General features: G+C 38.0%; 1 protein-coding gene across 2 annotated transcripts in view; it reads right to left on the bottom strand.

Moving 5' to 3' along the window:
* ERCC6 (ERCC excision repair 6, chromatin remodeling factor) overlaps positions 1-23,188 on the bottom strand; it is a 45,536-nt gene extending 22,348 nt beyond the window's left edge. The window contains exons 1-7 of one of the 2 annotated variants that reach the window (XM_009981240.2): positions 22,876-23,188; positions 21,939-22,372; positions 19,343-19,463; positions 16,955-17,063; positions 14,360-15,086; positions 4,113-4,238; positions 153-311 (exon numbers count right to left, since the gene is read on the bottom strand). In XM_009981240.2, the coding sequence (XP_009979542.1) occupies positions 153-311; positions 4,113-4,238; positions 14,360-15,086; positions 16,955-17,063; positions 19,343-19,463; positions 21,939-22,369 (1,673 nt within the window). In that variant the 5' untranslated portion in view covers positions 22,370-22,372; positions 22,876-23,188. The other variant, XM_086616485.1, reaches the window with a different exon arrangement.
* Positions 23,189-25,105: the final 1,917 nt, after the last annotated feature.

Raw genomic sequence — 25,105 nt, 5'->3', positions numbered from 1 at the left:
ATTTTTCCTTTGATGTCCCCCACTAAAAGAATTAAAGGAATATTGTAATTGAAATGTCATTAATAATTCACAGGACCCTCCTCCACCAGCAATACATCTGATGAAATATTAATTGAGCTCCACAGACTGACAGTCTGCAGAGGAGCACTTGCCTGTAATTTGAACCACGAGTCCTGATCTTGCTGTAGCTCAGACCTGCCAAGAAGGCAATTATCTGGATGGTCTTGCCCAATCCCATCTCATCTCCCAGAATTCCTCCTGCCTGCTGGCAGTGCAATTCCCAGAGCCACCTAACACCTGTCTGCTGGTACCTAAAACAAGGAAAAAGAAGATGGCAAATGTTTGATAATACAGATCATAAGAGAAAGAACTCATGAATTAATCATTTGGCAAGGTTCTTATACTAGTTACAGTAACATGCTGGATGTGTGTTTTACATGAGTGCTGTATTTACTAGGTCATACATTTTTGATGCACTCCGACATTACATGTGACTTTCATTCTTTATGCAACACTAAAACATTTCTAATTAAACTGATAGTCATGGTAATTAGAGGGTATTTTATTTCATGTATATTTTAAGTGTTAAAAGCAACTTGGAAAGCTACTCTACCAAAGCATTATTTTTTCAGAAAAGACGACATGTGAGAGTCCAGTAAATTATATTATTTGGAACATACATCTCAAACTGAAGGAAAAGCTTGACTTGGAAGAGGTACAGACTTTATACTCCACTGTGAAAACTGGTCACATCTGCCAAAGCATGCTTTCTTTATACATAAATTCATTTAATAACATTTAGTCTCTTTCAATGAAGAAAAAAGCCAACAAGGCAAAATGTTTTGGAAGGCAAAACAATAGAAACTATTCTAGTGAATGGGATGCAGCCAAGCATTATTATGTGAGAGTATCAGGGCAGTTCCTACTCCCAGTCATTCACTGGAAATTGTATAAGCAACAGTGTAAAATATGTTTCCATTAAAAGAAGTAGACTAGAAAGCAAATTTACAATGGCAAGCTAAAAAGTGGAGATAAGATGCTGGACTGAGAATCGCTTTAGGACATGCTTTTTTATAATGATATGAAATAGTGAGACCAGTAGGAATAACACACTACATGTGTCGGTTAAATTGAAAACAGAACAGAAAGAAATGAAGAAGCAGTATATTTAAATTACAATTAAAAAAATAATATACATGTTTCAGCACTTCTGTGTCCTCTAACTTAGAGGAAGAAAAAGGTTACCGATATCATTTTCTTCATGGCATGCATTCCTGGAGCACAGACCACAGCAAAGAGCAAAACACATTTTTTTTTCTCTGTAAAATAGGGACTGTTCATTTTAGGGCATTGTCTTGTGTGCATTTCAAAATTCTGTTTCATTCTTTGAATAAATAATATTTAGGAATACTGACACCTAGTCACATTAGTGTCTACAAAGTACTATTAAAAATCAATTTATGATGAGTTCTGTATGGATTTAGAGAATGCTAAAGGAAGATAAACAAACAGCTTGAGTAGTTAGAAAAAGATGATCAAAGAACACATCTAATGGTTCAGACATCATACTATCTGCTGGTGTCTCAAATGCATTGTACCAAGAAGCCCTTAAAAAACTCCTTTTCTTAGAAACTAATTCACCTTAAAAACACAGCAATCTAAAAACAACTATGAAATGGCTTGCGGGATTAGCTCTAATTGGGTTAAGATGCCATCATTACTACATCTTATGAAAACAAAACATTTTCCAAAGGAAATATTAAAGAATTGGAGAGAACCCTAATTCCAGTCAGAAATGTCCAATGTCCAGCATGTCTCTTCAGAGGACAACCTTTCAACAACTTCCTGATAGTATTTTGTATTATTTCTTAGGATTACATCCAGCGTTTAAAAGCTAACTGCATATATAAGCATCTTTCTCCCTCTCCCCACTTTACCGTGAAACTTTCTCAGAAGCATTGAGTTTGTTGAAAATTCTGCTCCAAGGTTATCTAAAAATGGAAGAGATGCAGGTGCTTCTTTGTGTAATCATATAAACATGCATAATTGCAACTATGCAAAAGTTAAAGTAAAAAGAATCTCCACCATTAATTTTTTATGGTTATATGTAGAAGTAATCAATTCTCTTTAATCTTATGCTTTCATTGCACCAATTTTTATGTTTTGTTTTTTACTCCAAAAATACTGTAGAAGTAAAAAGAAAAAAAAAAGTTGCCTGGTCTTCCAAAATAGTTATGTTTGGACTATATTTCACATGAGCAATCATGCTGTGATGCATCCATCAAAATTCATCATAGTAACTAGCAGAGTTTAGCTGCATTGTTGCTGAGACAAAACTGCATTTCAGAGATATCAGGGAAATCACACACTGAAAGTAAATAATGAGGAAACCTGTTTTCTTTTTATACAGACAGCATTCTCTCAGGCTAGGTGCAGACAGTATAAGGCAATGTTTGTAAGTCAGTCTTGCTCACTACGTTTGGTTTCATTCCACAGCAGCTCCAACGGTATTCTTCCTGAATGTTCCTCAAAGCAGACAAGTATATAGGGAAGAAACATTGTTCACTTTAAGAGGCTTACCAAAGAACAAACTTAAGGGTCTACTACTTCTAGTGTAAGCTAACTTCTCTGGAATTCAGTTCAACTATGCAGGAAGACCACTTACAGTATACTGCTATACACCTCCTTGGGTCAATATACTTCCATGTTTTGTACTAAACGTGCTCAGAACTCAAAGTTTAATGGCTATTGACTATGGGCCTCCCTACATTGGAGATTTCAGCTTTTAAGTTACAAGTCAGACGAATCATTCAACTCAATTGATCTTTCTAACCACTTAAGTTTTGCCAACTGACTCATACTTGCAGGGATACCCTTCATTAGTGAGGCTGGTATCTCTAAGATTAATTTTTAGTTGTCTGCTTTATTTCAATTCTCTCTGGGTTGCTCAGACCACACATCCGTTCTCAGGATGATTGCTTCCGCTGTACCTTTGCATAAACAACTGGTGACCACATATTGGCTGTGTATGGTCCTGGCAACCAAATCATTAATTCAATTCCATTACAGAACTAGTGCTTTCCTTCAGAGGAACTGCGGGACAACAGTAATAATTTCTTTGAGGTTAAGACTAAGTGGTCCTGTTGGAAGGGACACCACACACGCCTGTTATAAACAAGGGCTTTCTACTACACTAATTATAACATTTTAGAGAGTTAGCTTTTCAAAGAGAAGATGCTTTTCCGGCTGTGAGAAATGGTGCCAACAAAAACGAATTCAACTCTATTATGCATGAAAGTTAAGGGTGAGACTACGGATGAAGTTAACTTGCCAGTTGCTAGCTTGTTTGGGCTGCCTTCTGTAAACAACTTTTTGAAATGAACTTGAAAGTGTCACTGGGCACCATAGTTTCAAAAAATTGAAACAGAAAGCAGTCATGTCCAAATCTGTAATCCAGCATTAAATAACTAAACAATGAGTTGTAGAGTGTTTGCCATCTACTAAAGGAATTAATAATGCACTCTCCATATTTTAAAATTTTACTGGGCAAAATGTTCAAGACTATTTTCTAGTATAAATTATAAATAGTTACTTTGAGTAGACTTCGAATAGTTATTTAAATAAAAAGTTGTCTATATTTTTTACTGGCAGAAAATTTCACTCACTCCACTCAACCACAGAAACACCCACATTTCATGTTTTAATTTATCACAACTTGCCAACACAATCTTCAAAGTAAAGTTATTCTATCACTCCACACCTGAATTCAAAGTAAGCACTCATCAATAAAAGCAAGCATGTATAAAAATAGACAAGAGATGCTCAATTCATAGTCTAGCTAACACACATTCACAATATTCACATCAGCCAATTATCTGTATTTTCATATAATTACATTTTGTGCTTGTAATAAATTAGTTTCTTTGAGGTTTTATCCTGGAGCCTTTTTTAAAGCAATAATCCTAAAGAAATAACTGGAGTAAGAGTTGAGGCATCATTCATTGAAGTAAAAGTTACAGCAAAGGGTATCCAGAAATCACCATGACTATTACTATTAATATTATTAACAACATACAGCATCGTAATATTAAAATAAAATACACAATACATACTTAAAAAGCTTTTTGAAGAGAAATCCTGGTACTTTGAAACCCTCTTCAAATTCAGTGTCACTTTCTTCAGAAAGTTCCTCAGCTGTTTGATGTTCTTTGTCCTTCAAACGTTCTTTTTGCCACCTCCTAGAGTGACAAAAGGATTCAACATTCAGTTACTGCATAGAAAAGATACTATATGAAAACTTCACTGAATCTTCAATCAGGTAAAATCTCAACAAAAAAGCATTCTCCAATGTCATAATTTAAATAGTAATTCTTTGGACGAGAGAATTATGCAAGTAAATGCTCAAAATATCTGACATATTAAAAGGTGCACACACTCTTGACTACTTAGTTATAATCCTTCAGAGTTTATAGCTAGTTACAATCTTCTATAGACAGAAATACTAATATAACGAATCAACAGTTAACACCATCAAAAAATCTGGCTACCTTAAATTCCTAAACCTCCATTAAAAACCTCACAAAAATATCAAAAAGCTTAGGTATTCCAAACCTATTTTATTAATTTAAACAAATAAATAACTTTATTCACCTAGAGAAATGTGCATCAGTGTATTATCTTATACAGAAGACTCAGTTGGAAACATCAGCATCTTTGGAGTAACGTGCTCTCAAACTGTTAAGCAGTCAGTACTGAGAGAATGAGTTTTTGAGGTTTTTAAATTACAGAGCGATTACTGGTCTCCAGTCTAATCTTATTTGGACTCTAGGCAGGCTAGAGAATTACCTTCCCACCCAATTCTTTCCCCCTCTCCTTTTGAAAAAGTACCAAAGGATTCTCAACATCCAAGAAAATTACGGACTTGTGTTTTAATGACCCCAGAACATCTACGTGTAATAGTAAAGTGTTTGCTACTATCGGCTGCGTACGTACTAACTGTTGTGGTTTAGCTCAATCAGCAACTAAATGCCACGTAGCCACTCGCTCGCCCTCCCTCACCCCAAGAGAACAGGGAAGATGATTAAAGGGGAAAAGGAAAGGAGATCCGTGAGTTGACATAAGAACAATTTAGTAATAATAATATAAGGTAGTAACAATAATAATAATAATATACGAATATATAGATGTATAATTATAATAATGTATACAAACAAGTGATGCAGTGTAATTGCTCACCATCCGGTGACCAATGCCTGTCCCATCCTAGATTAATGATTCCAAAACAGGTAAGTCCTGACACCGCAAACCTGGACAAGCGAGAGGCCCAGGGGGTGGGGGGAAGGAGAGAGAGAACTCCAAGACTGAGCAAGCCCCAGGAAGAGCAAGACCTCTTCTTCCCGGTCAACCTTCATCTATATTCTGGGCATGATGTTGCATGACATGGAATACTCCATTGGCCAATTTGGCCCTCAACTCTAGATCTAAGTTCAAATAATACAGGGAGTTGTGGGCCCTTTGTCCCAGTTGTGCTCCCCAACAGCCTGTTGTGTTCCTGCACACTGGCAAAACATGGGAAGCTGAAAAGTCCTTGATGTCTCAGCACCAACTACAAATATCAGTGCGCTATCATAACTCTCCTCATAACAAATCCCAGACTAAACCCAAAACACAGAGCTCTTCTAGCTGCTAAAAAGAAAAACTAACTCTGTCCCCGTCAAAACCAGGACAATCAACAGCACTTCATTGACGATTTAGGTTTTGCTGGAACTCTCCCATGAAAGCACCATTCACTGGAGGCATACTGACTGGTGTATCAACTGACAAAATCCCTACAGAAATAGGCAAGCTATAGAACAGACAAAAAACATCCTTAAGTTACTGTTCCAGATGCAGCACAAAAGCAGGCATATTTCATCTCATAAAAAGGCTGAAGGAGACCTGATAGTCTAGAAGTATCTGAAATATAAAACATGAAGACTAAAATTGTTCAGGTCCCAAAGAACTGTAATCAGTAGTGATGGAATGAAGAGAAGCAAATAGAAAATTCAGGCCAAAGAAAGTAAGTTAAGCCACGTAGCACTGAAATACACTGCATCAGGCAACAAACAGCCTCCGGAGTGAGATGCTGGAAAACTCATCTGTCCAGTCTTTTAACTCTACATTGAAGAAACCCTGGAGAATACACTCTAGAACAGTCCTGCAGTAACTGGATGGAGGAGGAGGACTTTACAGAATGCGACAGCTTTCCAGTACACCTGCAGTTTCCGAATGACAAACATTACAGGTGAGTGAACAGTCCATTTCCCTCTTGGTAACATTCTACCATTTACCTATTACACAAACAGCTTCTTGTTAGCTTAGGCTGCCTCTGTAGCAGCAAAACGAAAGGCAGGATAATGGATTAACAGTTCTAAAAACCAAAACAGAAGTCCTAATCCTCCTTCCCTAAATCACACTTCATATTCTTGGAAAAAGAATTTCTGAACTACTTAAAAATCTGAGGAAATTCACATTTTCTGTCTTTTTTTTTTTCTTTTAGAAGTTATTTATGCTGATTTTTCTGTAAAGCTCTGCATTGCTTTCAAGCATTCAAATACAAAGTGCATGTAGAGGTTGATATGCAAACTGTATTTTATTTCCAGCCTTGCTATGCACAATCCAGCGCACTTTAAGCTTATGGGCTAAGTGCCTTATGTTTTCAAACCTACTAGTCCAATTTTATTCATGTCAGGAAAAAGCATAATCATAAAAATGTTAGTTAATTTTTGGCCCAAAGTTGAAAATATCATCGTCTAAGGAAACATAACTTAAAGAGTTTCATTACCTTGATTTATATCCTGACTAGCCAAAAGGAGGGAGATAAAAGTCACCATTAAAATTTCTCTCAAACAACTGCCTGCAAGACAGCTGAGTGTACTAGAGGCTTTAGTACTACCTCTCTTCCAAAGGTCTGCAGGGATTTTTGCTGACATTTTGCACTTTTAACCTGGCAAATGAACCAAAAGACACTATAAAACATTTCAAGCATTCCTCCAAGTCTTTAAGACTTCAGCCATACTGCTGTCTAGCTCAGTTATGTCAAAAGCAGACATGACTGGCACAACGTCACGTACAGTACCATAACTCCTTCCAGTCTGATACGAGCAGTGCCTTCTCCACTACAGAAAAAATCCTCTCAGCTAAAACTGTTTTAAATTAAATTTGAGTAAAGTTTTCCATCTTGAACACATTAGTGAATGGGGAAAAAAAAAACCAACAACAAACAGGCAATGAAGGTCTAGTGTTCACCCTGTGTGTTTTAACTACATAAGCAGTTCTGGGGGTAATTAACCCAATGCTGCCTGTCTTCCTAAGGATGCTATGCTGCATTGTCTGGTATGAAATAAGCTGAAAACACTAAAAGAGACTCTTCTTGCTGCTAGGTCATTCAAAATCATGTTCCATGGAAACTGTGAACTCGTAACAAGACTTAAGCTCAAGCTGTGTTTTCTCCAGTGGCAGCATTAATAGAGTTTCTCTTGTCTTCCTGACCAATTCAGTGAAACTAGTTGAAACTTCCACTTAAAGGTTTCTGTGTGTCTGGCAAATTTGTTTTAAAAAAATTGGGTTAGGAACAAGAGAACAGGGAAGAAGTTCAACACTTCATATATAAACAACACAATCATATATCCTTTCTCATGGCAGGTTTCTAGATCAGCTTTTCATCAGAATCTTTTGAGAAAATACTTACAGCTTGCCTTTATGGAACCAGTCAAACTTGGAACTGTGGTATTGTTTTATTCAGTGAAAATAAACATCACCATCTCCAAATACACACAAGTTACAATAACTGCCAAAAATGATTGCACTGAAAAACTAAGAAAACACAATGCTGGACAAGTTTAGAGAGCCAGCTTTACTGGACTATATTTTGATCACTTAAGTCAGGAAGTCTTCAGAAGTAAAAATCACGATGGAGAGAAAAAGCAGTATCTGCAAGGGAAATAAGCAAGATGGACAAAGATCGTCTTCTGTTTTCTGATTGAAAACTGATGAGTTGCTAATGTTTATCATCGGATTGTTCTTATTTCATTATATGAAATCATGTACCCAGTTAACTATTAAAAAAAGAACTCACTAAAAATATATAAAGTGTCAAAAGTTTTCCCCACAGATAGATACTTTTATATATCTATCCTAACATAGGAATGGAAATATTTATCTTAGACTAGGAATTTGTTAAATGTTTGATTTCGGAAAATAATATTCATGCTCTGGAGTCCCGCAGGCAGATATGATACATTCTAGAGACATAGCATAAAAATGCATTTATTTTTTTCAGTACTCCAGTGTTGTGCATAGATAGTCAATTATTATTGTGAGTTCCAGAAAAAGACGAACAATTCAAATTGACAAATGCTGACAGTCATTGCTTCAGACTGTGTTGTTACTGGAACTGAGACATGTCAGAACTTATTTCATCTGACTGCGTTATGACAAGACTCAAACCAAAGAAGAAAACTCCTATCTACCACACTAAAATCAAAACAGTTGTAGATTACAAAGCTGCCGAAATGACAGCTAGACAAAAAATCCATATTAAACTCAAGCAGGGTAATAATTTGTAAAAAGGTTGCTTCTAATTGTACATTCCAATATGAATCCAACACTGGAGCACCAGTCTCCCCTGGGAAGAGAGAGATTGCCCTCTAGTGTACATTAGAAAAAGTGATCCAGAAACAACCAAGAAACGTTTCTGAGATTAGCTCGTAGATGTCCAGGAATTTAGGCACTTCACCTTAAGATAATTACCATATTTTCTGCAAGAAATGTGATCAATGTTGGGAATTAAAATTATCAGATACCTAGAAAATATGTATGTCTAGAATGTGAACTAATAAATCCCACAATTTTCCTGAAGAAAATTTTCTTTTATACACACTGTAGCTGTTACTTTACTGAAGTGTATAATTACACAACCTGTAGTACTGGAGGCTCTGGTACTACATCTCTTCCAAAGGTCTGGAGTTTTTTTTTCCCCTCAATTCTGAGTTTAAAGAAAAAGCAGCAATTTGTTGTTACCACGAACAACCTTCAAAGTCTGAACAAGCTTCTCAGTTTTTGAAAGGCTGTGAACTCAATGTAAGATACTGTATTAAGATATTCTACACTAAAACTTCATTATATTCTTTAAAAAGAGTGTAAATATCTAAATGGGTGAAGCAATGGGAGGACAAACACTATTTGCTAGACCAGATCAGTCAGTTGGTCAGCCTGGTCTTGTACCCTTCCCCAAAAGTCAAACTTCAGAGGGAGAAATAGCAGTAGCTCATATTTGACTTTAACTACGCAGTAACATATTGACTGTTTGGTCAATACATTCCTTATGCACCTCAGTTAAACATCATTAGCATGCCTAAACAATCATAAAATACAGGTTTTAATATATCACCAAAGTCTCTTGAAAATAAAAGCATGACCTTTGAGAAATCTAATTTACATTGTCCATGGTCACTGACATAAATAAAATTTTATCCTGGAAGTGCAGTATGAAAGCCATATATCATACAATTAAATCTTTCTTAATATAAGAATGTATTCAGATACTAAGCCCACTTCCCACTTATTGCAATACCCTAGAAAGAAATTCTGCATCCAAAACAGTAATGAGCACAATTTGATTTTTTTTTTTTTAAAAAAAACACAGTCAGGAACCAAGCTGAGTGTTTAATATAGTTTGCATTTGTGAAGCACAATATGTTTTCTATTTTAGACAGCTAAGAATCCCTTATAGATTATTCTAATTTGCTAAATTGAAGCATTCAGCATTACTTTTCTGATCTAACTTTTTATGGTCTATATGGGTGAATTTAATTGGTACATCCTAACAGATGAAACACATACAGTTAGTACCACAAGTCTCCATAAGTAAATTAAGACCGATGCAGGCAACTACACACTTGAGCTTAGAATGAAAGGTGTACTCAGCAAGTGAGTCAAAATATATCTTCATTTGCGTCTTGCTTTGTCATTTTAAAGAGCAGTTAGGATGCTCTAAGAAAGTATCTTTCAGGAAAGGTAATATTTAATCCTTTTTTAATTTATAACTCTGAAACATCAAGAGATTAAGTGACTCGGATACTTCAAAGAGCTCTAGCATATGAAAACTCATCTGATTTGAGAAAAACAGCTTATTTTAAAACAAATTTTATGTTTTGGTTTGATTCTATCATCTGCTTTGTGCACTGATAGCCACAACTTCCAGCTACTCAGTTGCTTGGATGTCACTTGGGAGACATGGAAAGAAGCAACCTTCCCAGCCTTGCCTCTGAGCACTTGGCAGCACCTGAAGAATTCAGACAACTGTACTTCACTAACTATACAGAATACACAAGAAAACACATACATGGCACTTATCTCCCATAACATGACATGTAATTCCTTCCTTGAAGCAGCAGGCAGACACATACTGACAACTGCTGTGGGAAGTGACCATAAGACTGCTAATTTATTTTTAATTTTTGTTTTTTTTTTTTACTCCAAGCTATTACTTTATGCAGATACTGCATTAGTGATGTCAATAATGTAACATATTATAAGCAGTAAAATCACTTGGTTATACTTATGCTTTGCATTTTAATACATGCAAAGGAAAACTTTGATTAATATGCAAAAAATAATCTCGGTAAGTTCCAGTTTCCTTATCTGCAAAGTCTAGAGAATAATACAAGAAAACCATGCAGCAGTTTTCTTGTTGAGAACACAGAAAAGGTTTATTTCCTATGCCTTTAATCTGCATACAAGGTTACTTTTATTTGTGATCCTAGATAAAAGAAGCTGAAAACAGGTGCATTTTCACCCACTCTATAGTATTAGAAGAAACTGGCTCTGCTGTGACCTGACAATTCCACCAGGCAGGAGGCAACAGGTTAAGGTTTCAACAGTGCCAATTTTGAATACTTCTAGACCAAGACGGTCACTGTTGAGTATGACAAAACATAAACTAATAACATACCTTTTGACAGGGAGCAAATCTCTGAGACCTTAAGCACCATCCTAGCTACTTTTCACTGAATCTTAAACTTACCTTTTAGCTGACTTACAGTACCTTACTCTCCATAACCCTGATAGTTCCTTGCAACTGTTCATTATTCTTACAAGCTATGGTTCACCTTAGCTGTCAACCTCTTCAGAACAGAACATTTTTCCCCTGTGCATCTGCACAGCAACACTCCAATCCCTAACATTCTGTGATGACTCCAGTAATGGTAACTAGAGAAAGGCAAGACCCATGCAAGGGAAAAGAACTGAAATTACAGAGAGCGTGAGCTGAACTGTATATAGCTAACTTTTACTTTTTCACGTTCTACTGATCACATCTTGCTCTGAGTGACTAGGCCAACCGCTGCAAGCAGCCTTTAGACGGGAAGGGAAGGAAAGAGCCGGGTGCTCTCCCACCTGCCCTGTTTACTGCCAATAACACCAGCTCCTACTCTGAAAAGTCTCTTGTTCTAGAGATGCTTTGCAGTCCTGCAGTTAGCTAATTATCATGCTTTAACAACATCATTGTATTTTCCCCTTGACACAGACCAATCTCTTCAAGTCCCATCTCTAAAAAGTTTTAATGTAAAGGAAACTCATTTTCAATCTTTAAGAGTGTAGGACTGTATTCGGCACCAAGCACAAGACTAGATGTTCAGAAGACTAAAGTAATCCTACAGGATTTTCCCCTGCCTCTCTCAGGAGTAAAGTATACCATAATCTCACCCATTTGTTTGCATTCAAAAGTAAAACTGACATGAAACAAGACATAAATGTAAGCAAATGACAGCATTTGTATAGCATTCTTAATATGTTTCTTAATTCACTACATTTTATTTTCTCATGGCATTTCCCATAATGAAGATTACCTGGGGGTGTCAGCATAAAAACATCAATGTGGACAGCTGCAGCTTAACAGCCACAATAACTGTAGCTATGAAATTTTTAAGAGATGTAGTGTTTTGGTAGCAATTACAGTTATTGATATTTCTAAAATTCATTTAGGCTTTTATTGTAACTTTAGTAACCAAAAGAAATGCAGTCTATGATATGACTTTGCTAAGGATAAATTGCCACAATCTTAACATTATTAAAAAACGTGTTTGAATGAATTTAAACTGAGTCATATTAAAACTTTCAATCAAAATAAATTACTCTTGATGAAAACATTGAATTAAAAATGATTTAATATTGGTCTAATTTAAATGTGAAGAGTACAGTTTAATTCAATAAAACAGTATATATTTTACCAACTAAGTACAATTAATTTTTGTTAATGCATCCAATAAAAAAACCTTATTTCTTTTTGACCCTTTGGACATTGTTCAGATTAGCCTCTTGCCAAAATCCTCTATTCAAGAGCAATAAACTATGCTTTAACTTTGAAAAGCAGCATCCTGGGATTGCAAACCTATTGCCTCATAGCAGCTCCTGATCTCCCTTTGTAACCTGGGATGCGAAAGTGAAGTTGGGCTCTTCCTACTTGAGGTTTTGTTACCAGTAATTGTGTAACAGTGAGTACCTCTGCTATCAAAAGATACCTCTTCCTCCACAGCAACTTAGGCTCTTACCGCAGGAAGAGATGGCGTTTATACCTCTACTTCTTGACCCCTTCTCTGATAAAGCTTCAGATGTAAACATAAAATCCGTTAAGATTTTATATTTCCATACAAGTATAAAATTCTAGTCTCCCATGCATTAACCAAGTTCCTATGCGAGGCCTTATCAGTACATCACTCACCCTTCACTGACAGCCCTAGTATCTATTCTTCCTTTCACTCTAGAGCAGCTGTTTTCAAGTTGGAATCCATGATTTTCTAGAGGACTATAAAACTACTTGAAGCACATAAAGGTAATTAATTATAAGTAAGCATGCTATCAACAAGCTGAAGTTCCATTACATGAAGCTCAACACTTACACTAGAAAAGAGACAACATGCCAGTAGTCAGAGAACAACTAAAACAAACAAAACTATTTTAGTGACCTTGAACTTCTGACTCGCAGCATGTGCAGGAACCTCTCTTAACTTCATTGACACGTCTAGTTAGCATTTTAACTGCTTAATAAATTACATGCCACATCATTGCCCCTTCAAAATGTTTTGCAGGCAGTTGTGAAAACACAAACATTGCTTGGTCTTATTGTTAGGAGCTCAACAGCTATACTATCAGTAGAGAAAACATCTCAACAGCACACTGTAGCTACAGAGAAATGATCAACAAACAGGTTATACAAGTTTCATAAATCATCGATTAATACAAGGTGTTTCAGCTGCCATTTTCAAAAATAACTTGTGTTCTTAGCTGTATTCCCTGACCTAACATACTAGTTTATTTAACAGAAGGTGTTGATTCTCCTTGGAAACCATTCTCAGTTTACAACCTGAGGTCATCATAGCAACTGAAAACACCTCTGCTACCATCATTGTCAGTATCTCTTTAGGTAAGGATGTTTTTACCCTCACTCTCATCAGGAACAGAGAGAGTAAAATCACTGTCAAACAGAGCAGCTCTTTTTAGACTTGGCTAACAACAGTGTAAATGTCCAGTCTTCATTACTTATGTCTTCTAATATAAGTTACACAAGAAATATATGTTAATAATGAAATTATATATTGTCCTTTCCAGTATACATGTTTTACAAGTTTAAATTCAAAAGATCCTTTTAATATTGATCTTCAAATAAAGCTGTTCGCAATATAAACTACATGTAATTGCCTCAGATTTCAATAAGCTAACAGATTCTACAAAAATCGTATGTAACTATCATTTATTAAAATTAATTCTTCATGACTAGCAGTTCATTATGTAAAGCTGAAAACGAAGTACCTCACCCCATCCCAAACCAAAGATTTCTCTCTCAGTGGCAAAGTGCCATCCCTTTTTTGAAAGGCAGGTATGTGACCTACAGACAAAAGCTGTACACAGTATGAAGTTGCCAAGTAATAAGTTGTGGGGGTTTTTTTTGTTTGGTTGGTTGTTTGGTTTTTTTTTTGAAAGGCAGGTATATGTTCTACAGACAAAAGCTGTACACAGTATAAAGCTGCCAAGTAATATGTTGTTTTGTATATACTTGATTTTGGGCACATTCACAGTTCTGCAAACCATGAACACACACTCATACACAAATAGCTCACTACTGAAGGACCTGTAACAATCAAAAAAAATTAACAGCAAAGTCCTTCTGATTAAAAGTATGTCTGATTCCTTTTGGAAAGCTATGATCATTCCAACTGGCTCATTTTCCTTACTTCAATTCCTAGCAAGGTATTACAGACATTTCCCTTTGCACATTCAACATCATTTGCTAGTGTTACTAATAAAAATGTCTAGGACTAACCTTAGTCTCTGTTTATACAAGTCTTCATCTCCATCATCTCTCCATCTCTTTACTTTGCGCTTACACAGTGTACGCTCATCTTCCTCAGAGCTTGGAAAGAAGTCAGCATCATCTTCAGCCTCTTTAAAATCTCTCTTCACCAAATGTTTTCTTTTTTTTGACAAATTCCTGAGTTCATAATCAGAATCATTCTCAGCATAAGATGATGTCTGCTCTTCCTCCACTTCTGCTGCTTCTGGATCAAAGAGCTCTTCATCAGGTACATACTCAGACTCTCCACTATCATCCTTCTGTTCACGCCCGCACTTCTTAGCCTCAAGATATTTCTTTTCTTTTGGAATCTTTGCCTTTGACTGAATCTGAAGGGCATGCTTCTGAAGTTTTCTCATGTGTTTTTTTAAGCGTTTATCTGTTTTTGACAGGACTTTACCCCCTTTTTCCTTTGTAGCAGATGCTGGAGCTACGCGCTGAACATTTTGGGCTTGTGCTTTCTTCTTTGCTCCTTTGCGAAGGGATAACTTCTTTCTTTCAGATGACAGCTTAGCTTGGTCTGCTAAGTACTTCTCAAAATCAGATGCTTCATTTAGCATTAATCGTCGTGTCTTCCTCTCTGGCTTCTGAGGTATTTTAGTTCCAAATGGAGTCATCTGGCCAGTACGAATAAGCTCTTCCCACTCTGTTTCCTGAACAGGCATAAGCATACTGCCAAGACATGAAGGACCAGGTTCTGGAAGAAAAATCAGAGCATCCAGCATGTCGTTAACACCTTCTGAATAACTCAAACACAGGAAAAAGGGTGTTTTGTTTTCTTTTTTTCTCCTCAAGCCTTAGTTGCATTCAGTTAAGCTTTTATATACAACTTAAAAGTCCCAATTATCGCCACATAATACTGGAAATTCAAAAAAGGCAAAATCCAACAAAACAGAAAGCCAAAAAAGTCAGACTGTAACTTCTACTTCAAACTACTTCTCAAACTTCATATAGGAAACGTTACACATACTACCAAAAAGCGAACATTTCTGGAACGATACACAGCAGCAAGAACTACCATAAAATTACAGTCCTCCATGGCACATGAACACTAACGTGCTCCCTATGCTGTCAATTCAACCCAGGTCACCATGTTCAGCGCAAGAAACCACTGTGTTCCCACATGTAGCAACACTGTTTCTATTTCATATAGAAATTTCAGTCCTACTCATAAGCTTGAAATTTGATGTTTCCATTACCATACCAGGACAGACACAAATCTTACAAAACACTTAAGAGCCTGTCTTCCCCCATGGTTAAAAAAAAAAAAAAAGAAAACAAAACCCACCTTCATACTCTACAATACTAATATCAAGATTATGACTTTAAAAGTCATATCGGCTGCACAGCATGTCGCCATAAAAGAGCACTTCAGCTAAACTGCATAGACAGTTACTACACATATTAACACAAACTATAATTAGTGTTAGAAACCAAAGAGAGAGAAAAGCTCTTGAATTCAGGAAGCTGAATGGGAATTTCAGCCTGAAATCTATTGTTAGGGTCCAAAATTTCAAAATAGCTGTACCAGAATTGCCAGCACAGCATGCTACTGTGTATGATTCCATTTAAAGCACTGTATTTATCACTAAAACATGTTTAACAAGTAACGATGATGCATCAGGCAGGAAACTCCTCTCCACCACCTCAGGTTCTCAAAACTACTAGAACTGCTCAACTCCATTTTTTTTTTTGCCTTGGGCTCCATTCACTTCCTGGTTAGATTTCATCACACTGGGTGCCTGAGTTTTACTGCATGAACCCATTCAAAGAAAAAGGATTAAAGACGCTTTTCTGTTAAGAAAAGTTTACTGAAGTTTTGATTCCTGTAAGTTTTGTTGAACTAGGAGATAAGCATGAGCTCTGTGAGATCTGGAATTCACTCCAGCCACATCTGCAATGGACAAAGAGTTTACATCTCTGCAAGCAACAATATAAACCAAAGGTGATGTGCAGATGTCACTGCAGTCCAACCATGCCCTGCAGAATACTGCAGATTAGTGACTGTGGCCAAGACACACTCAAGCTGGAGTTAAAAAATCCAAGCAGTGAGAATGAACAGTTAGTGAAACTCAGAGAACAAATACAGTACTTTGGAAGAAGCCTTATTTTAATTTTTTTTAAATCACAGTGCAGCCTGAAAAAAGAGAAGCACTTGCCCCTTCTACTTCTAGTGATACTTCCCAACAGTAAAAAAAACCAATTTTGTTAATGCTGATAGATAGCATCCAGCATATAAAATGTAATTCAATCATGATGTTAGTCATCTTTATCAAATTAGCTGTGGAAAAAATGTTAGGATTTCCAATTTATTAAGCCCAATACTCTAATGTGCCTCAGCCATCCCTACTGAGCTGAACACGGATTAACATCCATTTTTTAAAACTTCCCACATGAATATGACAAGATCTGCAATTACGCAGGTGCAGAAAATAAGTGTTCTTAACTCTCTCTTTGAAAGCAAACCACTGAAATTTATTTCCTTATTGGCAAAGATCTTGCAAACTAGCTTCAAACAAAGGCATTACATCAAAGTAGAACAGAACTTTCAGCCATCTCCCATACCTTCATCTTCCTCAAATTCAATCTCATTTACTCTATCAAGAATCTCTGTTCCACCAAGAATTGTTTGGAGACGTTTTTGTTTTGCTTTGATCTTCTTTAGCTGTTGCTCCTGGAATGACAAGTAGATACATAATTTAATTTTTAATCTGGTTCATAAACTCGCTCTCCTTTTAAACAAGACTTAAATTACTGTATTTGCGGTATTTCCCACCAGAATCTCATATTCAAATATTCATAGTACCACTTTTTAAACAAAAGAAGTATCACCACAGTATCTGTAGGGCTTCAACCCACAGAACACACACAATTTCCTGTGTACAATCATCTTACAATATGTATACAGTAAGATCAGATCATTTATACACACAAATTTCATGTGCACATTATGCATTTTTATGCACATCTTTTGAGGTCACTTTACAAACATGCTGATTCTACTGAAGTAAGCCCATCAAGCAGACTAGTGAGGTTCACAGAGAACATCAAAAGATTTTGTTCATGATTTGCAAGACTGGGTTAATGGTTAATAAGCCACTAAAAACATCTAAAAGATTTAATAAGATTTATTTATCATCCCAGAAGTTTTGGAATGTTTTGTTAGAAAGAAACTGAAATTGTAAATCAGTCTGTCATTGTAACACGTTTGTACACAGTTAATTCAGGAGTGGTCACAGCTAATTTAGCAGCAAAAACTACAAAGTGAAAGGACTTTAAAAAAGTAAGTGAAAAAAATCAACATTACAAATGCTGTAACAAGTACGGTTCATCACTGCTATGAAAATAATTCAGTGCTAGCTCTTCTGTTACACCTTTTATCTGACTGTAATATCCTCAACTGTATATTTACTAGTGACATTGTGACTCCTTGGTGTTGCTAACTTTCATTTATGAAACCAGAAATTCCCATCAGTAAAACAAAGACATAGGTAACGTAACTTTCCACATTTGTAATTCCATTCTCTGGAAACATTTCCTTACCTAGAGAGGCACATACTTCAGTAAAAATCAAGTTCATGGCAAAATGAGCAATTTTTAATTTCTTTCTGGTGAAGAACAGTTCACGAGTCTGCCCATGTCTTCATATAGCACTTTTCAAACCACAAAGGGTAAGTATATTGATGTATGGTACAATACATTATCTCCTGTGTATGCACTATTATCCTTGCTACCAGAGTACTTTATATAATAAAACACTCCCTGTATGACTGCTGTAAGGAAATAGCTGTCTTGCACCAGTCATTAATTTCCCATTTGTCTCAATAATGGAAGAATTCAGTCTTCAACCATTTTTTTTTAAATACTACAAAAGGAAGAGTACTAAAAGGCACTTCTCCACGCAAAAGGAGCTCAAGACCAGCCTTAAATACACTGCCTGCCTCCAGACTCTAAAGCACTCCTGAGGTTATTAGGATCACTTTTACAAATTATAGTTTTCATACAGGGATTTATTCTTACACTTCAGGGACTGTTAGAGATGGCTAATGATGAACTCACATGGAGATCCGAACTTCCTCTGCAACTAACACTTGAGTAAATTGCTTCAAGTAAAATGAAAAAAAAAATATAGTGTCCAATTACATGATCACTCTTTAGTGGTAAGTCTGGTTTAATGCATTTCTTCCCACTACTTCCAGCTACCTATTCCTAGTCCAGTGCTACTGTTCAGTACAGTCCCCTTCACTCGAATCAGCCAAATTGTGAGCACAGTGTTAGCCAAGTTACTGAAATGATCAGGGTTAGAAAACTGAATGAGTCAGTGGCAAATGGCATGAGACTGGGAAGAAGTGTTTGAGGGCAAAGGACAGTAAGTTTTTCAGACAGTTTTATCATTATAGAAATTATTAGGGTACATTTCCATCAGACAGTGAGCTGATCAAAGTGATACATTCCTGACCAGGAGAAATTTCCCTCTTCTCAAATCTCCTTCCTATGCACAGCTGTATAGGTCTATTGTTTACATTACCTTGACGCCTGCTAGACTGCTCTACAAGCTCCTTTAACTTGCTGCTCTGGTAGAAAAAAGCTGGAGCAGTTTCTGCCAAATCAATGAGCTAAACGGCTCACAGAAGGGAATGATATGTACTGACACAAGAAAGACACAGACAATGAAAGAGGATTGATTAAAGAAAGGGAGGTAGGGAATGAAGACCAAGAGAGCTGAGATTTAGGTCAACTATTGAACCATGCCTTAACAATGCTTTGCTAACTCTCCAAATACTACTAGGGAGATTTAATTAAATTAATGCAAATCAGTCTTCAAGTAGGTCCCAGAGTTTTAGTTTTACAGCTTATTCTGAAACTTAGAATAAATTAAAAAAAAATAACCCAAACCTTAAGCCAAAGTACAAGCTAGGTACTGTCAGCAGAAAATTAATGTAATCCAATCACCTTGTTGTATTTTTGCCGTTTTACAGAATCTAGTTTTCTATTTATATCTTTGTTGTCAGCAGCTTGAGGTGAAAGTTGCTCAATAATTTTATTTATTTGTTTCAGAGAAGTTGTACATGATCTGAAAAAACAAGAAGATTGCAATTTACTAGTCAGCTCTAGAAAGAAAAATAGCACATTCTTGGTTCAAACAATTTAGAAATCCCAGGAGTTTTAAGGCAAGATGTAAAAAGGTCTAAAGGTAAGTTTCTAAATAAACATCTTTAAACAACATTGGAAATACTAAACACTTTAAAAAGTTGTACATCATAAAATAATTTTAAACAAAATTTTACTAATACTAAAATTCCAAAGGCAAGAAAACTGAAGAAATCACTGCAATATTTAGTACTCAAAAGTTACAAGTCTGGTGATGGTAATAAGCAAGTGATACTGGTTGCTTTTATTATTCAAGGTAAAGAAAATGCAAAACAAAAAATCTAAATGGGAAATCCCATGTTTTCATCTTCTAAAACTATTTTAATAGTTTGATGCCATTATATAAGGAAGTCTATTTCTTTGACCTTTATAATGTCTCTTCTACACAAAGAGTAGATCACAAGATACAAACACAGTTTCAGGAAGACTGACTAGCTCAAAGAATTAACAGCACATGAACATTAAACTTTCCTTACTCATGAACTAGCTTTTTTTCATGTTTCCACATACAATACAAAATTCAGGTTGAACCACATACTATAACCTAGTATCAGCTGTTTTTGCTGCTGAATTCATTTGCAAGAGAGGAGGCACAGCCCCACCATCAGAAGCAACAAATCTAGCTTTGTTGCTTCAAATAGAATATTTCATAAGGATATACAAATTAGCATCTCAAAGCATTATGAAAAATGTCACAGAAAACTCTTTACAGCATCTGCAAAGCAGTCATTACTCCCCTCACACACGAAGAAAAGCACTACATAAGTCTGCAGCTGTCAGGGAGGAAACCGTTGGGCCACATGCAGCTCTAATCTGGATTCCACCACTGTTCTCCTAGAAGACTATTCTACCAGCTCTCCAGCTATCACTGCCACTCTCACTTCTTCATTCAACACTTTGGAACCATCCCCTCCCCTTTCTCAGTCTGCTGTTTTGTTAAAGTACACCATCCTCTTGCATGCCTCCTATATTGGTTTGCTTCCTTGGCACTAGGGGGGATCTCAGCACATACCGCTATTGTCCTCTTCCACAAAGCTTTATTTAACAGGACTGCAGGATTTAACTCCAAACATTTTTTATTCTCCTTCTTCTGCTTAAATTTCTGTGTATATTATAGAATCATTCAGCTTCTACTGTGAACTCTGTTGTAACTACTCAAAAACCACTTCTTGCCTGATTTTACCTCTACTCATGCATCCACCGTGTTACAGGACTCTAACCAACTCTATCATGCTCTACTCGCATGTCTTTACTTTTGTTAGTCTCTCTGCTCAACAAGCCAGCTATATCTCTGCTAATTTTCTCCAAAATCAACTTTCAGATTTGCAGATTACGTCTTACACAGAGGAGGTTCTACAGGTCTGCAGAAACCATTTGAATCCCCTCATTTTACAAATTTAAGTGGAAGGTGAAAATAGAGAGGTGAGAAAAATCATAGGATGCTTCTTGAAAAACAGGAAAATATCAACTAATTGACAGTGCCATTCACCACTCAATAACTGCATAATCTAATTGCAATGGTTACGCTGCTCCATTCTTCCTCTCAATGACCATCTTACTCACTACCTCCCTCTGCTACGTGACATCTGAAATTAGGTTCCAGTTTTGCAAAGTTGCTTGATGTCACATCTCCACATCCGAACTGGAAAATTAATGAAGTTCATATAAAATTAAGCTTATGCATAATGAGAGCTAGGTGAGAGTTCACACAGGTACTGGCAGCCTACAGCCCTCTCGAGCACTAAATCCCAACATTAATGCAATACAGTGCACATGTAGAATTATTTACCTGCAGCAGTTCACATAGTAACTGCACAACAAGACTAGAAACAGAAAGGGAGATCTAAGATCAAAACTCAAAAAATTTGTGGCTCCTGTCCCTCAGTCTTCTACTATTAATACACCATGTTAATCAAGCATTTGATTATTTTAAGGTGTCATTAAATATTTCATACAAGCACTTGCGATAAGGTTGTTTTGGCTGTAGCACACTCATGATACGGAGTCATCCATGTTACAGAAGGCACATAACCAGAAGCAGATAACCCCACGAAGCACACAGAACTGCAGAAGCAGCACTTTTTCTGACTATAACTTTGAATAACAGAGTATATTGCAGTCCTCCACTGCCTGGTAAGGAAAGAGACAAAGCAGAAAAAGGAGACGCGCTGTCTTCTACTGCCTTGATGCATGACTGAATTAGTCAAATAAGAGCAACGAAGCATTGCTCTGATGTGAAAAATATTTTCGCCTTTTTTAAAAGGTGGGTGGCTCAGACGACTACATGTGATCTAGTGCTTTCAAAACATCTTTTCATCTAGCTTTTAAAAACACAAGACACCAAGTCTCATTAGATAGTCAGTAACAGAAAGGAACAGTAAGAAGGGACACAATTTACCTTAAGTCATCCAGCACTGACTGATACTCTTTCTCCGCATCAGCTATTTTTGTTGCTTTATTAGCTTCATTAATTGCATTATCTACTTGCTGAAGAACTCCTTGCTCCAATACATCCTGGTCATAGACATCAACTCCTAAACCTTTGAGCTCAGCAGCCTGTGCACTATATGAAATGGACTGAATCTGCTGCCTGTTGATCTGTAAAATGGGTTGCCCTCTTCTGGGCACCTCCAAAGGAGCAGCCATGGAAGCAGATGACTGGCTGGCAGAGTTGGGAACTCTAATACTATTATCCAGGTCATTGTTACAAATGCCATTTTCTTGTTCAATTCCCAATTCCTCAGCATTATGCTGGCAATTATTGCTTAAAGTAGTAACGGGGTCTTGTTCTTGGATACTGTCTGGCAGGTGGCTGTTGTCTGTTGGCATTCTCTGCTCAAAGGCAACAAAGAAGAACCATGTTATCACGAGAACATTCACACACACAAAGTTTCTCACAAAGACTGTGCCCAAATAAAAGTAATCAAAACAATAAGCATGCTGCTTTATGAGAAATTCTTCTTTCAAAACACCTACTGGTCTACTCCCCCACCAGTCCTCCTTGCAAAGGCTTCTCCACACAAACTTCCACAATTAAAAGCAAGAAGTGGTCAAAACTTCTTAAAGATAGCTATATGTAATCCAGTAGTCTCTTTGCCAGAAAGTGAACTCAATCTTGTGTGTAAATGGTCATGCTCCAGAAGACTATGACGTAACACAATCATATGTAACTTAACATATCCAAAATCAAGATACAAGTTTCTGAAACAGGATAAGACTTACCAGTGAAAGCACTGATGAGAACAGCTGGCTGTAAGCTTTAGTTTGATAATTCAGCATTGAAATAGAACATAAAGCATTTTAGTTGCTAGGAAATTAACACCGGACAGACCTACCAAGGCAAGCCTAGAGCTGGTATTGTTTGGAGCCTTCAGGGTGAGACTGTCTTCTGAAAGGATGTATTTTTCATCAACTTCAGGGAGAAACAAGTGCTATTAGCTTGCAGGAAGACATTAACAAGGCAGGTGTGCTTCATCAGCAACCCCTCCTAGCACAGCAGCTCGTGGATTTCAGTCCCAGCTCACGGTTTTCTTCCATCAGCTCTGAACACGCCCGCAACGGGTTTGGCCCTTCGTTCAGGCTGCGGGTACCGCGACAACGCCGCGCACCGGCCAGTTCCCCTCCAGGGACCCCATCCACCCCTCGCCTATACCGAGGTCCCCGTCCTTCTCCACCTCTCCCTACGGCCAAGCCCGGAGCTGGCGGGGCCGGAATCGGACCGCCGGCCGCAGGCTGTCCCTCGCGGCTGGCGACGAGGCCCGGCCGCGATGGAAACGGACGGGCTGGGGGGCGGAGGGCGTCTTTCCCCCGGCCTCTGCCCGAGCCGGGCAGGCCGCGGCCCCGGCGCGCGGAGGAGGAACGGGAGGAGCGCGCGGTCCCGGCGCAGCACCCACCTCTCCGCTCGGCACCGCGGGCGCCTCACCGCCTCCGCACAGGGCGCATGCGCGCCGAGCGCGTGTGCGTCACTTCCTTAGCGTCAGCGCACGTGAGAGGCGCGCATGCGTCTGGTTGCCGGTGGCTGGGTGCGGGCGCTGCCGGCTGTGGGGCGGGCAGCCGGGCTCCGCTGGGCCCGCGGCCGCTGGTAGCGGCGGCCTTCGCCGCCAGGCTGCGCCGTGAAGGCGGTTTTACGTGGCAGTGCTGGGTTCGGCGCGGGCTGCTCGCAGACAGGCCGCTCCGGGCCGGCCGCCCTGCGGGGGGCTGGTGCTCGTGACAGAGGAGCCTGTGGGCCGGAGCTGCAGCGGAGCTGCTTGCAGGGACCGCTTCAGAAGCTGTTTTCCCCCTTGACGTGCCCTAGTGTCAAAGTGATTGTCCTTTGAAAGGCTCGGGGAAGGAGACGCGATCTCGTGGTTGCAACATTAGCCCAGGACTCGAAAAACAAACGTGTAAATGGCATAATTTGATTGCATCAAGGTTACTCCAAGGGAAAGAAAGAAAAAAAAAAGAAATGCTACCCAGCGTTTAGCAGCAGGATTGGTCACAGGCTTAGTAAGCAATTGGCGAGAGGAGCAGTCTTTGAAGGGCTACTGTTCTCCTGCCTGCTGGGCTCTGTAGCAGGAGTTCCTTCTGTTTGCATTCTTTTCTATTATCTCCCTAATTCTCCAGTAGTGATAAAAGCATAAAGTTTCCCCAGGGCGCCTTTTGTGTTTCTGTACCTTTCCCCTTCCTTCTATCTCCCCATTCCAGTGGCATGAGAGTCCTGGACCCAGATCTTCCTCTTTCGGGCAGCAGAACTGTATTTATTGGCTGACAGCCTTGGGACAACTGTGAGAGGATAAACATGTAGCAGAATACATTTAGAAATATTTTGCTAATAAAATGCTGAGGCAAATACAGTTTATCTCTTGGCTTAAAGGGACAATTTGTGATTCAGTTTGACCACAGAGTTGCTTTCTTCAACTGCTTTTTAGTTGTCCTGCTCTGTGTATTCTTAATGTCATCTTGCAGTGCATGTCTTGAAACAAGGCGCAGATTTAAAAAAATGTATTATTATTTTGTAAATTATTCAGGGGTGAACACAAGGTGTATATAAGTAAGTGACAGTCATAATACCTTATTCCTCTCACAAAATGCTACAGACCAAGAGGGAAAGCAAGCTTGTCCAGTAATGGTAATAGATTTAGAGTGCACCTTTGATCCAAGGAAATCCAGGTCCTACTGATTAGTCATCCTGCATCTAGAAGACTATGATCATAACCATGCAGAAATGTCACAATTGTTTAACAAAGGAATAGCAGAGGTGGTGTTTGTGTATGACTAGATGTAGTGTTTTAACCATGGAAGTTTAAGGATATAGGTTAGGGTGGACAAGAAGAGAAGATAACTTCTATTAGATTTTGGATTTTGTCTTCTGTACACTCTACCTTTAGATATTTGTATACATTGATAAGATCTTCCCTTCCTTCTTCTTTAGGCTATACAGTCCCAGATCTTTTCAGCCCTTCCTCACAGGACATGGTCCAGTCCTTACTCATCTTAGTGGCCTTTTGCTGGACTCTCTCTAGTAGCCCCATATCTCTCTTGTGCTGGGAAAGTTCTTATCTCTCTAGGCATTGGTTGTCTGGCGTT

Source organism: Tauraco erythrolophus, chromosome 9, assembly GCF_009769465.1.
Source record: "Tauraco erythrolophus isolate bTauEry1 chromosome 9, bTauEry1.pri, whole genome shotgun sequence".
NCBI classification, from domain to species: Eukaryota; Metazoa; Chordata; class Aves; order Musophagiformes; family Musophagidae; genus Tauraco; species Tauraco erythrolophus.
The sequence above is the reverse complement of the archived record's forward strand: the minus strand, read 5'-3'. Positions and strand labels throughout refer to the sequence as shown.